At 56.0% G+C, this 11,686-nt stretch overlaps 3 protein-coding genes across 3 annotated transcripts; 1 reads left to right on the top strand and 2 right to left on the bottom strand.

Annotated features, from left to right (window-relative positions):
* Positions 1-53: 53 nt before the first annotated feature.
* SPATA25 (spermatogenesis associated 25) lies at positions 54-1,671 on the bottom strand. Its single transcript, XM_049869213.1, has 2 exons — positions 1,617-1,671; positions 54-1,245 (listed from the first exon to the last, which is right to left on the bottom strand). The coding sequence occupies exons 1-2, from the start codon at positions 1,669-1,671 to the stop codon at positions 611-613; spliced, it is 690 nt and encodes a 229-aa protein (XP_049725170.1). The 3' UTR covers positions 54-610.
* On the bottom strand, positions 1,261-4,972 carry NEURL2 (neuralized E3 ubiquitin protein ligase 2). Its single transcript, XM_049869212.1, has 2 exons — positions 3,919-4,972; positions 1,261-3,167 (listed from the first exon to the last, which is right to left on the bottom strand). The coding sequence occupies exons 1-2, from the start codon at positions 4,658-4,660 to the stop codon at positions 3,052-3,054; spliced, it is 858 nt and encodes a 285-aa protein (XP_049725169.1). The 5' UTR covers positions 4,661-4,972; the 3' UTR covers positions 1,261-3,051.
* Positions 4,962-11,616, top strand: CTSA (cathepsin A). The gene is made up of 15 exons (XM_049869211.1): positions 4,962-5,067; positions 5,272-5,453; positions 5,622-5,733; positions 5,991-6,041; positions 6,127-6,213; positions 6,446-6,601; positions 6,941-7,032; positions 7,625-7,709; positions 8,279-8,370; positions 8,452-8,530; positions 8,621-8,760; positions 9,738-9,813; positions 10,493-10,582; positions 10,785-10,889; positions 11,169-11,616. The coding sequence occupies exons 2-15, from the start codon at positions 5,272-5,274 to the stop codon at positions 11,250-11,252; spliced, it is 1,431 nt and encodes a 476-aa protein (XP_049725168.1). The 5' UTR covers positions 4,962-5,067; the 3' UTR covers positions 11,253-11,616.
* Positions 11,617-11,686: the final 70 nt, after the last annotated feature.

The raw sequence follows: 11,686 nt of genomic DNA, 5'->3' as shown, positions 1-11,686 counted from the left end.
TCTGGGTATATCCTGGAAAGAATATAGACTAAGGAGTCAGACACTATGTGCAAATCCTGGTTCTTCCCCTGCCTGACTTTTGGTTCAGCCTTTTACTAGCTAACTGATCTCAGGCAAGTCACTCTAAGCCTCAATTTGTTCATCTGTAAAAATGGGGATCCCCACAGGGTTATTAGGTTCAAAGGACAGTGGGCATGTACTGGGCCTGATGCCCAGTGGGTACTCAATTAAGTGCTCATTTCCCTTCCTTACCTGTGGTCCCACCATCTGCCCTCAACAGGCTGGAAAATTTAAAGCTAAAGGGAAATTTACATTGCCTAGCTCAGGACGTTGTATAAGACATTTTGATTGAGTCTCCCAAATGATATAAAAGCCTCCACTCTCCAAGCAAGGCCTCCTATACCACAGGTAATTTTACTTGTAACTACTCTGACAAGACCCATCTCCTGGCCTAGCAGTATCTGCAGAAAGTTCCTGGGGTCTGGGCCCTCATGAAGGACTGGTGTTGGTCAAGTGGCTCAAACAACCACCCTGTCCCCATCCCTGCCATAGGCACCGCCAAAAACCATATGGAAAAGCCACCCTATGTGTCTGGTGCTATTTCATCCAGCTACAAGCAGGAGCCAGGAGGTGGGCCCCTCCTGGGTCTCACTAGGGGCATCTGCCCAGAGGCCGTGTGGGCGGGTGCCTGCTCCCACCGCATGCCTTCCACAGCTCCCTCTGGCTCTGGATGGGCCATCATGAAAGCTTGAGCTGCCCGGATCAGGTCCTCTTCCCGCAGGCCTGGGACAGGCACGGTGGGGATGCCAGCGATCATCATGGCCAAGGTTAGGATGCAGATGTCAGGCTGCGAGCTGGCCTCTTGCCCTCCTGTCTCAGAGGGCACCTGCAGAACCCCTGGTGACACCCCGCACAGCAGCAGGGACCTGGGCCGGCCGGGGCCACCCACCTGGGGCACTCGGCCTCTGGAACAGCCATCCTCCCAGCCCAAGCTCTCCGGCTGCCTCATGGGAGGGAATCTGTGGCAGTATGGGCTGTACTCCTTCCGCCTCCGCAGTGGCTCCCAGCCAGCCCCTTCAGGGCAGCCCCTGGCTTCCTGCATGGCTAGGGCTGGGCCCCAGGCCTGGGCAGCAGGTGTCAGCTGCTCAACTTTCTGGCTCAGTGGGCCCCGCCCACCAGGGGCCACCACCACTGGCTCTGCAGGGCTGTAGAGGCCAAGGGAGGAGCCCGGAGAAGCAGCCCCACCTGCAGAGACAGGAATGAGATGGAATGTTGTTACTGTTCTCCTTGAGGAGGCCCTGAGGGGCAGGGCATAGGGGTGACATTGGGAGCAGGTGACAAGACTAGCTCAAGAGGACTGTCTTGAGGTTGGGAACTAGGTGTTATCCATCCCTCCAGTGCCCAACACGGAGCAGGTGATGGAGAAGTGTTCGTTGAATGAATGAATGAACAAGTGGGCAGTTACTGGCAAGGACTTTTGAAATGGCTTTTCTTCTAAGAGAATTGGCTCCAGGGCCAGCCCAAAGATGCCCAGCAGAATCCCCACCTCCCCAGAGCCAGAAAGCAGCTTCTCGGGGAAGGCGTACCCCCTCCAGTTCCAGGAGCCCCTCTCTCACCTTGGCCAGAAGGCAGAAAACCCAGATGAGTTTGTGGAGACCTGAAGTAGGACATGGCCAGCCCAAGGCCCCTGGTTGTGAGGGAACAGTCATCTGCCTCTTGTCCTACCCTCTCGACCCTTCTAGAACCTCACCTCACAGTCCCTCCCCTTTACACCTGGAACCTACCTCACAACACTGACTTGTTCATTCTAGGGCCCCTCTATGACAATGGGATGGGGTTAAAAGAGCACTGTGCCAGGAAGTGGGTGTTCTAGTTTCTTGCCCTTACCTTGGGCAAGTCACCCGGACATCCTCACCTGTAAAGTGTGGGTGGTAACTCTGCCTACTACCTCACCAGGAGTTGTGAGGAATAAATGAGATTGTTGGTATGGAAGCAAATGAGCAGAGATAAAATAAAGGAGTCTAGTGCTTTGTGCCCTGTAGTATGAGACAAGGAGCACTCTGCATTTCTGCATTCATTCATTTGCTGTGTGATCTGGGGCAAATACACTCCCATCTCTGGGCCTCAGTTTCCCACCTGCAAAATTCAATAGTTTGTCTAGGGCACTGTTCTCAGCCTGGGCTGCACATTAAAATCTCTTGGGAAGTTTTTAAAAATCCTGGTGCCCAGCCTCATCCCAGACCAGTGAAGTCAGAATCCCAGGGTCAGAGCCAGGCTGAAGACCTCTGTTCTAGGGAAATGCTTTTCTACCCTGGCTGTACATTAGAAATTCCAGAGGAGCTTTAAAAAAAAAAAAAAAAACCTCCGGGCCTAAGTCCCCAATAGAGCCCCGGTGCCCAGTGGCACAATGGTTAAGCATCTGGCTGCTAACCAAAAGGCTGGCAGTTCGAATTCAACAGCCACTCCTTGGAAACCCTATGGGGCAGTTCTCCTCTGCCCTATAGGGTTACTATGAGTCACAGCCAACTTGACAGCAATGGGTTTGGTTTGGTTTGAATCCTGCAACAAACTGGACAAGAACCTCTGGAAATAGGGCCCAGGGCATTAGCACTCTTAAGTATCCCAGTGACTCTAGTTAGTAGCCAGGCTAAGAACCACTGGGCTCCAAAAATAAATAAATAAACCCGTTGCTGTTGAGTTGATTCTGACTCATTGTGTCCCCATAGGACGGAGAAGAACTGCCCCATAGGGTTTCCAAGGGGCAGCTGGTAGATTCAAACTGCCAACCTTTTGGTTAGCAGCCAAACATTTAACCACCATGCCACCAGGGCTCCCACTATCCTCTATGACCTTTAAAATGCTCTCTCTTGCTCTGACCTGCTGACCAGCAGTGATCCTAAAGGAAATACCCCTCAGTGGCTGCAGGGGCAAGGAGACTGTGTTTATTTCTGGCCCTGGCTGGCAGCCACATCACCGGCTGCAGACAAGCCGCAGCTCTGGGGCCAGCACGTGCTCTGTGGCCCTGAGCCTGGTGACTGTACTTGCAGGCCTTCACTCGTACTTGCAGAAATCCTTCAGTCCTTTGGGCAGATGGAGCCCATCGATGGCCAGCCGGTGCACCACACTCCTCTGGATCACCAGGCGGCACAGAGTCTGCAGGGATGGCACTGGGAAGAGAAGGGAAACAGAACTGGAGGGTGGGTCTGATGCTGAGCCCCAGAAGATCTAAATGTTGGCCTCTACTTTGCTGTTAACTTGGACAAGTCCCTCTGCTCTCTGGGTCCAGCCTACTTCCTGGGCTGTTAACATGGCTGAGATAAGCACCTTTCTCTGCGAACTCTCATGGTGCTGCAGCAGGTTTCTATCACAACACTCAGTGCCCTGTCTGCTTCTCAGCCGAGCAGCTTCCAGGGGTCGTGTCTGGTTGGCCCCAGCTTCCAGCACCCTCCCCACACAGAGTACCTTCAAGTTCACTGAATTCATGCAATGAGATCAGAGGTATAAATTAAGGGCTTCACAGGACTGCAGTGCACCAGACCTCAGGATTAAGAAGTCTCAGTCTGGGATCTGTGAATTCTTTACACTGGTCTACCCAAATCTACGAGTATTTTTGTAATAAGAGAGCACACAATTCTCAAAGAGGCCCAGGATCTGAAATCCGCTTAGAACCCCTGCCATAGGTTAATACAGAAAAGATTGCCACAGCCAGAAGGGAACTTTTAGGGCATACTGTCAATGGCAGCCAAGACAGTCAACTGTGGTCTGAGATGACAAGCAGAGGAGGAATTTGAAGCCAGGTTCTACGACTTCTAAATTAATGTTGGATCAAGGCCCAGCTAGCTGGCTAGGGAGTCCTAGCAGGATCCTGCCCCCACAGCAGGCCTGGAGGGGTCACTGCCCAGGGGGCAGGCTACCTACAGCCATATTCCAGCTGGACCAGGCGCACGCTCTTGGTGGAGGCGAACACGTCCACCACTGCGTAGAGGGGCTGGGTAGCTGGCAGCCCCCGGGCGCTAGGGCCCATGTCCTCGCCATTAATGATGATGTGCATGTCGGCCGTGCCGTCCCGGCGCGGGCAGAAAAGGACACCCAGGCGGCTGCGGCGCGCGGTCGGAGGCAAAACGTTTAGCTCGTAGAGCTGGTCTAGTAGGTGACTGTAGAGCCCTGGCCGGCTGCGGCCCACCAGGCGGTCCCGGGGAATGCGAAACTGCTCAATGCAGAGATAGGGTTCCTGCAGGAGGGCCGAGGGTCGGCTGGGGAACACGACCTCCACCTCCGGGTGACCCTCGGGGGGCACTCGGTTGTGGTGGCGCGTGATGGCGAAGACCCAGGTGTGGCCGAGGCTGACCAGGTCGGGCAGCGAGAACTCGGGCACTACAGGCAGGCTGGCGGGGTCCAGCGCAGTCAGGCCGAGGCGCAGATGCCCGCACCAGCCCAGCTCCTTCTCCTCAATCTCGACCAGGAACACCTGGCCCGGGGCCAGCGGCTCGCGACTAAAGCACACGCCGTGAGCGAAGCTCTCCACGCGAGTGGCCCGCGTCCCGGAGGGGTCCAAGCGGATGTGGGCACCGTGCACCCGGTGGAAGCGGGTAGGAGCGGGCTCGGGGCGCCCGGGTCCCCAGGGCGCACCCAACTCCACGGCGTCGGAGGCAGAAGCCATCTCCCAGGCAGGAGCCGCGCCGGCATACGCCGGGGGCTATTTTGGGTGACGGGCTCAGCTGGTGACCGCGGGGGCACCATGTAAGGTATTTCCCCCCTGACTCCCGTCCCCCGGGCTCTGCCTGGGGGTCCTAGCGCCGCTGGCCCGGCCATCCAGCCTAGAATGGGGCCCCCAGAAGGCTGGGGTGCTGTCCACACCCGGCTCTATGCATCTCCCAGGATACAACCCGCGAAGCCTATCGACCCTGACCGGGCATGGACCGCCTCCACCACCGACCCCCAGGCCAGAGGAGACCAAAGGAGGGCCCATGAAGGCTGTCATGTGACACCCGAGTTCACGTGACTCGGAGTACACATGACTACCAGTCGCCGGCCGCTTCTTGGAGCATAAAGACGTGGGGAGCAGAGGTGAGGGGAGTCCGGAGGCTGAAAGGGATCCCCGAGTCGCCTCTCCGTGCGCGGCGAAGGAGGCTGAGCGGATGGGAAGCTGGGTCTGGGAACAAGGCTTCCGTCGCCAAGGCGCCGCCAGCTCCTCCGCAGGGCGGCTGCACGGAAGCGCGTAGTAGCAAACAGGGCAAGGAAACTGTAGGCTCCTGCTTCTTCCTCCCTCAGATGTTCAGAGCCGCGCTATTGCTGCCGTCGCTACTGCTGCTGTTCCTGTCCTGGGCGCCCCGAAGCAAGGCAGCTCCCCAGCAGGACGAGATCCAGCGCCTCCCCGGGCTGGCCAAGCAGCCGAGTTTCCGCCAATACTCCGGCTACCTCCGCGGCTCCGGTTCCAAGCACCTGCATTACTGGTCAGCTACCCTACCTCCCGGGGGGGTTTGGGGGACACTGAGATGTCCTACCAAGGGAGATGACGGGTCGGGGGCGGTTCTGAAGACCTCTGAAAGCGCCTAGGAGCAGAGAGGGAGCTCAAAGGGGCCTCTCCACCTGCAGTGACCTTGCCTTGACCCCCATCCCAGGTTCGTGGAGGCCCAGAAGGATCCCAAGAGCAGCCCTGTGGTACTGTGGCTCAACGGAGGTCCAGGCTGCAGCTCCCTCGATGGGTTCCTCACAGAGCATGGGCCCTTCCTGGTGAGTGTAAAGCAGCCCCCCTCCTCCAGTAACCCAGGAAAGGAAACAGTGGGGGCAGTTCTCAAAGGAAAAGGCTAAGGAAGAGAGCACAAAAGACTTTGTGATTTTCCCTTCTTTCTGAGCCTCCATCTTCATCTGTACAATTGGTTTGGCCACTCAGGATTTCTGCCCTCATATAAAGTGCCTACCTAGCATAGCGCCCCTTCCGTTGCCTAGTTGCCCTTGGTACTTAACTCGGCCATCTCTTTCCTCCTCAGATCCAGCCAGATGGTGTTACCCTGGAGTACAACCCATATTCTTGGAACCTGGTACAGCTGGACCTGTGGGATGGGAGTGTCTGGGGAACTGGATGGGGTGGGGAACATCTCCAGCTGGTTTCCTCCTCTCCTTTAGATTGCCAACATGTTGTATCTCGAGTCGCCAGCCGGGGTGGGCTTCTCCTACTCTGACGACAAGTATTATGTGACCAACGACACTGAAGTGAGTCTGGCAGCCTCCAGCTGCCCCAGCCTTCTTGGCTTTCTAAGATGGCACCGCAGGGGGAGAACACGTGGCTTTGGAGTCCATTGCTGGCTCTGCCACAAACTATGTGGTGTGGTTTTGGCCAAGTCACTTCCTCTTGCACAAACAGGGTGGGTTGATCTCGTTATCTCTGATGTCCTCTCCAGCTCAAATATCAGTTTCCTGATTCCCTCTATCTTGCCTTCCTCAGGTCGCCCAGAGCAATTATGAGGCCCTTAAAGATTTTTTCTGCCTCTTTCCGGAGTACAAGGACAGCGAGCTTTTCCTGACAGGAGAGAGCTATGCTGGTGTCTACATCCCCACCCTGGCCATGTTGGTCATGCAGGACCCCAGCATGAACCTGCAGGTTGGGGGCAGCTGTGGGAGGGGAGGGAGGCAGCAGTGGTCATAGCCTTGCTATTAGCAAGGTCAGAAAGGCCAAACCCCTCCCCCATCCAACCCAGTCTCTGTCATAACATCCCTGCCACTAGCTGACCTGCCTCTGCTTGCATGCCTCCCACGACAGGAAGCTCACTACTACCTGTAAGGCCCAAAATTCTGTTCTTTATATTGAGTGATCTCACCCACTCCGACAAACCACCGTGTGTTTCAGCTTCCAGATTGCTGAAGGTCTGAGTGTAGGTCAAGGGAGGCTCCTCCTCCTCCTCACCCTCTCAATGAGCTGAACACCTTGGGTGTTTCACAGGGGCTGGCTGTGGGCAATGGACTCTCCTCCTATGAGCAGAATGACAACTCCCTGGTTTATTTCGCCTACTACCATGGTCTCCTGGGGAACAGGTATGGGAGAAGGGCAGTTGGGCAATCTCCAGGGTGGGGCCGGTCATGAGCTATCAGATCTGACCCTGAAACACGTGATAGCCCAGGACCTTGCCCTGGTTTATGAGCAGGAGGTGGGGGCTGGGGTTGCTGGAAGGGCTTGGTGCTGAAAGGCCAATGAATAGAGATCAGAAGGGACTAAGGAGAACTGAAGGTGCCCTAGTGGTGCAGTGGTTAAAGCACTCGATTGCGAACCAAAAGGTCAGCTGTTTGAACCCACCAGCTGGTCAGAGGAGAAAGATGTGGCAATCTGCTTCCATAAAAATTTACAGCCTTGGAAACCCTGGGGGGGTAGTTCTACTCTGTTCCATACAGTCACTACAAGACAGAATCGACTGCGCAGCAGCTGGTTTAGTTTTGATTTGGAAGGAGGGCTAGCTGCATGGCCCAGGGGCAGCTCCTTGGGAGCTAAGTTTGGTCACCTACATACCACACCCTGTGATGTATTTCTAGTCACCGGGGATCAGGTCCTGACTGGGGTTGGACGGAGGAGCTGGGATGTTCACCTCTGCCCAGTGGGGGCCTAAGCACTTTTCACTCTGGTCTCTGACAGGCTCTGGACTTCCATCCAGACCCACTGCTGCTCTCAAAACCAGTGTAACTTCTATGACAACAAAGATCCAGAATGTGTCACCCAGGTGATGTTCTGCATCAGCCCTGCTACCCCTCATCCTCGGCATGGGGCCCCATCTCACCCTTGAGGACTCCTTGTGCCCATCCCCATTGCTTTCCTGTCCTGCATCTTTCAGCCGTCCCGTGCTCTCTGGGATGCATGCTGTTTGTGTGTTCCCACCAGCAGCAGTAGCTATGACTTTTTTGGGGGAAATCCTATAACCCCTGTGAGGGGGAAAGGACTTCACATTTCCCAGACATCTGCCACGTGCTAAACTGTATCCATATAGACTATGCATAATCTTCAGGACTCTTCTTCAAGGAAGATTGCACTGTCCAGTTTTCCAGATGAGGAAACCGAGGCTAAGAATGTTGAAGTCACTTCAAGTTCCAGTGCTAGGAAGTAGTGGGGCTGGGTTTTGGACTTAGGGCTGGCAGATTCCTTCCACGGAGCCTCAGTTGTCCTACCTGTGAAAAAAGTGGAGGAAGGGGAATGACAATAGAATACAAGAGAGTTGAGTCTTGGGGAAAAGTTGGTGAGGTCGTGGAGAGGCCAGGGATCTGGAAAGTGTGGCAGCTCCGTGTGTCATTGCAGCTTAATGAAGTGTCTCACATCGTGGCGCAGTCCGGCCTCAACATCTACAACCTCTACGCCCCCTGTGCCGGGGGAGTGCCTGGTCACGTCAGGTAGGACCTGCCCTGTGGCCCTTGGGCCCACCCCAGCCGTATCTGGAAGCGCAGGCCCTCACGCCCCCACCTCCCCGGCAGATACGAGAAGAACACCATGGTGGTCCAGGATTTGGGGAACATCTTCACTCGCCTGCCACTCAAGCGGATGTGGCATCAGGTGCGCGAGGGCATGGGCTTCCTGCTGCAGCAGGGTGAGGGGCGGGCTGGGGCAGGGGAGCAAAGGCTCTGACCCTGTTTGTGCCCACAGGCACTGCTGCGCTCTGGAGACAAGGTGCGCCTGGACCCCCCTTGCACCAACACCACAGCCCTGTCCACTTACCTCAATAACCCTTACGTGCGGGAGGCCCTGCACATTCCTGAGCAGCTACCCCACTGGGACGTGTGCAAGTGAGACTCTGGGGCCCTGCTGGCCTGGGGGTGGAGGGCTGGTGGGGCTCATAGGCATCAGAAAAATTCCAGGGATCCTCTGGCTAGTGTTTGGGCTTTCAGGGTACGACAATTAGTCGTTGTACAGAATGTTGAACATCCCAGACCCCTGACTCGATATTCAGCCAGTTTGTTCTGAAACGACCACGTTAGTTATGAAAACCTTGATTACTTCTGTAGTATTGGAAACTCTGGTGGTGTAGTAGTAAAGTGCTACAGCTGCTAACCAAAAGGTCAGCAGTTCGAATCTACCAGGCGCTCCTTGGAAACTCTATGGGGCAGTTCTATTCTGACCTATAGGGTTGCTATGTGTCGGAATCAATGGCAACGGGTATGGTTTTTTTGGTCTGTAGTATTTGGTAGGCAACGTCCCAAGCACCCCCCCAAGCTCCCCCGTCAGCGCCCTCCCCAGGTGCCCAGATTGAGCCAGCAAGTAAAGGGGTGATACCTGGTATAACGGGGCCACTGTAATTGGTCAGTGCCTATATACTTGCAGGCCCCTAGGCGCCAAATACCAGTCGCTTCCCCAGTTATGGAGCCCTGGTGGCGCAGTGGTTAAGAGCTCGGCTGCTAGCCAAGAGATTGGTGGTTCAAATCCACCAGCTGCCCATTGGAAACCCTATGGGGCAGTTTTACTCTATCCTATATAGGATCACTACGAGTCAAAATTGACTGGACAGCAACGGGTTTGGTTTGGCATCGGGTCTGCGGTTATTGTGACAACCAGAAAGTGTCCCTATGCATTTCTAAATGGGGGTGCGTTGAGGATTGCTGAACTCCAGCCCCCATCCTGGAGAGGTGAAATGCCCAAGAAGGACACTGAAACCCAGCTGCCTGCCTCTGAGGCTGGAGCTTGCGATGGGAGAGGACATTCAGTTGGTTGGCTTTTTTTTCCTGCTACCTGTTCTTCCTGGGGCCCTGCCGTGTGCTCCCGGCAGCTTCCTGGTGAATTTGCAGTACCGCCGCATCTACCAAACCATGAACCCCCAGTACCTCAAGCTACTCAGCTCACAGGTGAGCAGGATAGCACAGCTGGGTCCACCGGCAGCCGCAGGGTTCTGGAGCAGCAGGGCAAGGCAGGGGCCCCTTCACAGCTCCCCTCGGAAAGCTGGGGATGCTCAGACCTCAGGAGGGGAAGTCACTTGCCCGAGGTCCTGCAGTTGGTAGTGTCGGGATTTGAACTCAGTCTGTTCCCTGATGCTCTGCTGGAGCAGCCTGAGGGGTCTGCATCAGCTAGGGGGTCTTCAAGTGAGGCGAGCCAATCGCCTTGTGTTACACATGGGCAAACGGAGGTCTAGGGTGGGCGAGGGCCTTGTCCAAGGTCACCTTGGAGGTGCTGGCAGAGCCAGGTTAGACTCAGGGTCTGTACAGCACAGTGGTTAAGAGCACAGGCTCTGGAGTCAGATTTCCTGGGCACAAGTCCCTTTCCTAGCCATGTGACCCTGGGCAAGCTTCTTAACTATCTTGAGCCTCATTTTGACCATCTGTAAAATGGGGACAAAATACGTAAAGCATCTAATACTATGTTAGACGTGTAGTAAACGGTCAGAAAAGCATGAGAATTTCCTGGTTCATGCCATTTAGCTGGGTCCCTTGAATCCCCGGGTGGGGTGGAAGGGAAGGACTTTAACTGGGGAAGCCATAGGGCCTGGGCTTGTTCTAGAACCCCATTTGTCCCCCTGTCCTGCTCCAGAAGTACCGGATCCTGATATACAACGGAGACGTGGACATGGCCTGCAATTTCATGGGGGATGAGTGGTTTGTGGATTCCCTAAACCAGAAGGTAAGGCAGGGATTTCTGGTCCTGGGGGAAAGCTGGGGTTTGGAGTTGTGGGTCGGGGACCTGGGTGTGGCTGGTTGCTTGGCTCCAGCCAACAGAGGGCAAACCTGGAGAGCAGTTCCAGCCCCTGAGGCCTCGCGTGCAGCCATGAGCAGGGAAGATGGGCCTGCCGCAGGCTGATAAGTTTTCCTGGGGGGGGGGATAGATGGAGGTGCAGCGGCGGCCCTGGTTAGTGGGCTATGGGGAGAGCGGTGAGCAGATTGCTGGCTTCGTGAAGGAGTTCTCCCACATCGCCTTTCTCACCGTCAAGGTAGGACCTGGCCTGGCTGGGCCAGCTGGGGAGAGAGGGCAGGGGCAGAGTCCTCCCTGTCCTTCCTTCCAGCCTCCTTCCCTTCTGGGGCTTCCCTTTGGCCCCTGTAAGGACAAGTTTTTTCAGAGGGGTGGTGAGGATAGGGGGGCTTGAGTACAGGGGTCTGGGGAAGGGCTGGGGGAGGAGAAGTTCACTGGTTAGAGGGATCCAGTGGGATGAAGGCAGCAGATGGGGGAGGGATGGTGGGGGTCAGAACCTCCACACCACTTTGCTCCTCAGGGCGCTGGACACATGGTTCCCACCGACAAGCCCCAGGCTGCCTTCACCATGTTCTCCCGCTTCCTGAACAAGAAGCCATACTGATGACCTCAGGGACCAGCCCCAATGCCTGATCCAGCCCTCCCATCCCCACCCCTAGGAGGGAAGGCCTCCTTTACCCACAGGCCCCTGTGGGGCAGGCCCCTGTCTCCAGCACCCGCCCTCCTTCCCAGGCCCTGAGCATCCCAGAGGGGCACGGAGACAACCTGGGGTGGTTAACACTTTATTCCCACAGTAGACCCTGACTGGGGAGGGGGGTGCTGCCTCCCTTTCCTGCTTAACAGATGCCTTCTAATGCACTGATCCCACCCCAGGAACCCAGCTGAGCTCAGGAAGGCCCTGGGGGGGGTGGGTGGACGGACTGTAATTGATGAATTGACTGTGATTATGGAATTAAATTGGGACAGCTTAAAACTTTGTCTTCTCCAAGGCACCAGGGGTTAAAGGGGCTACTACAGGCTGTGCGGGGGGCGGGAAGA

The sequence above is a fragment of the Elephas maximus genome, chromosome 25 (assembly GCF_024166365.1).
Source record: "Elephas maximus indicus isolate mEleMax1 chromosome 25, mEleMax1 primary haplotype, whole genome shotgun sequence".
In the NCBI taxonomy this organism is placed as follows: Eukaryota; Metazoa; Chordata; class Mammalia; order Proboscidea; family Elephantidae; genus Elephas; species Elephas maximus.
The sequence above is the reverse complement of the archived record's forward strand: the minus strand, read 5'-3'. Positions and strand labels throughout refer to the sequence as shown.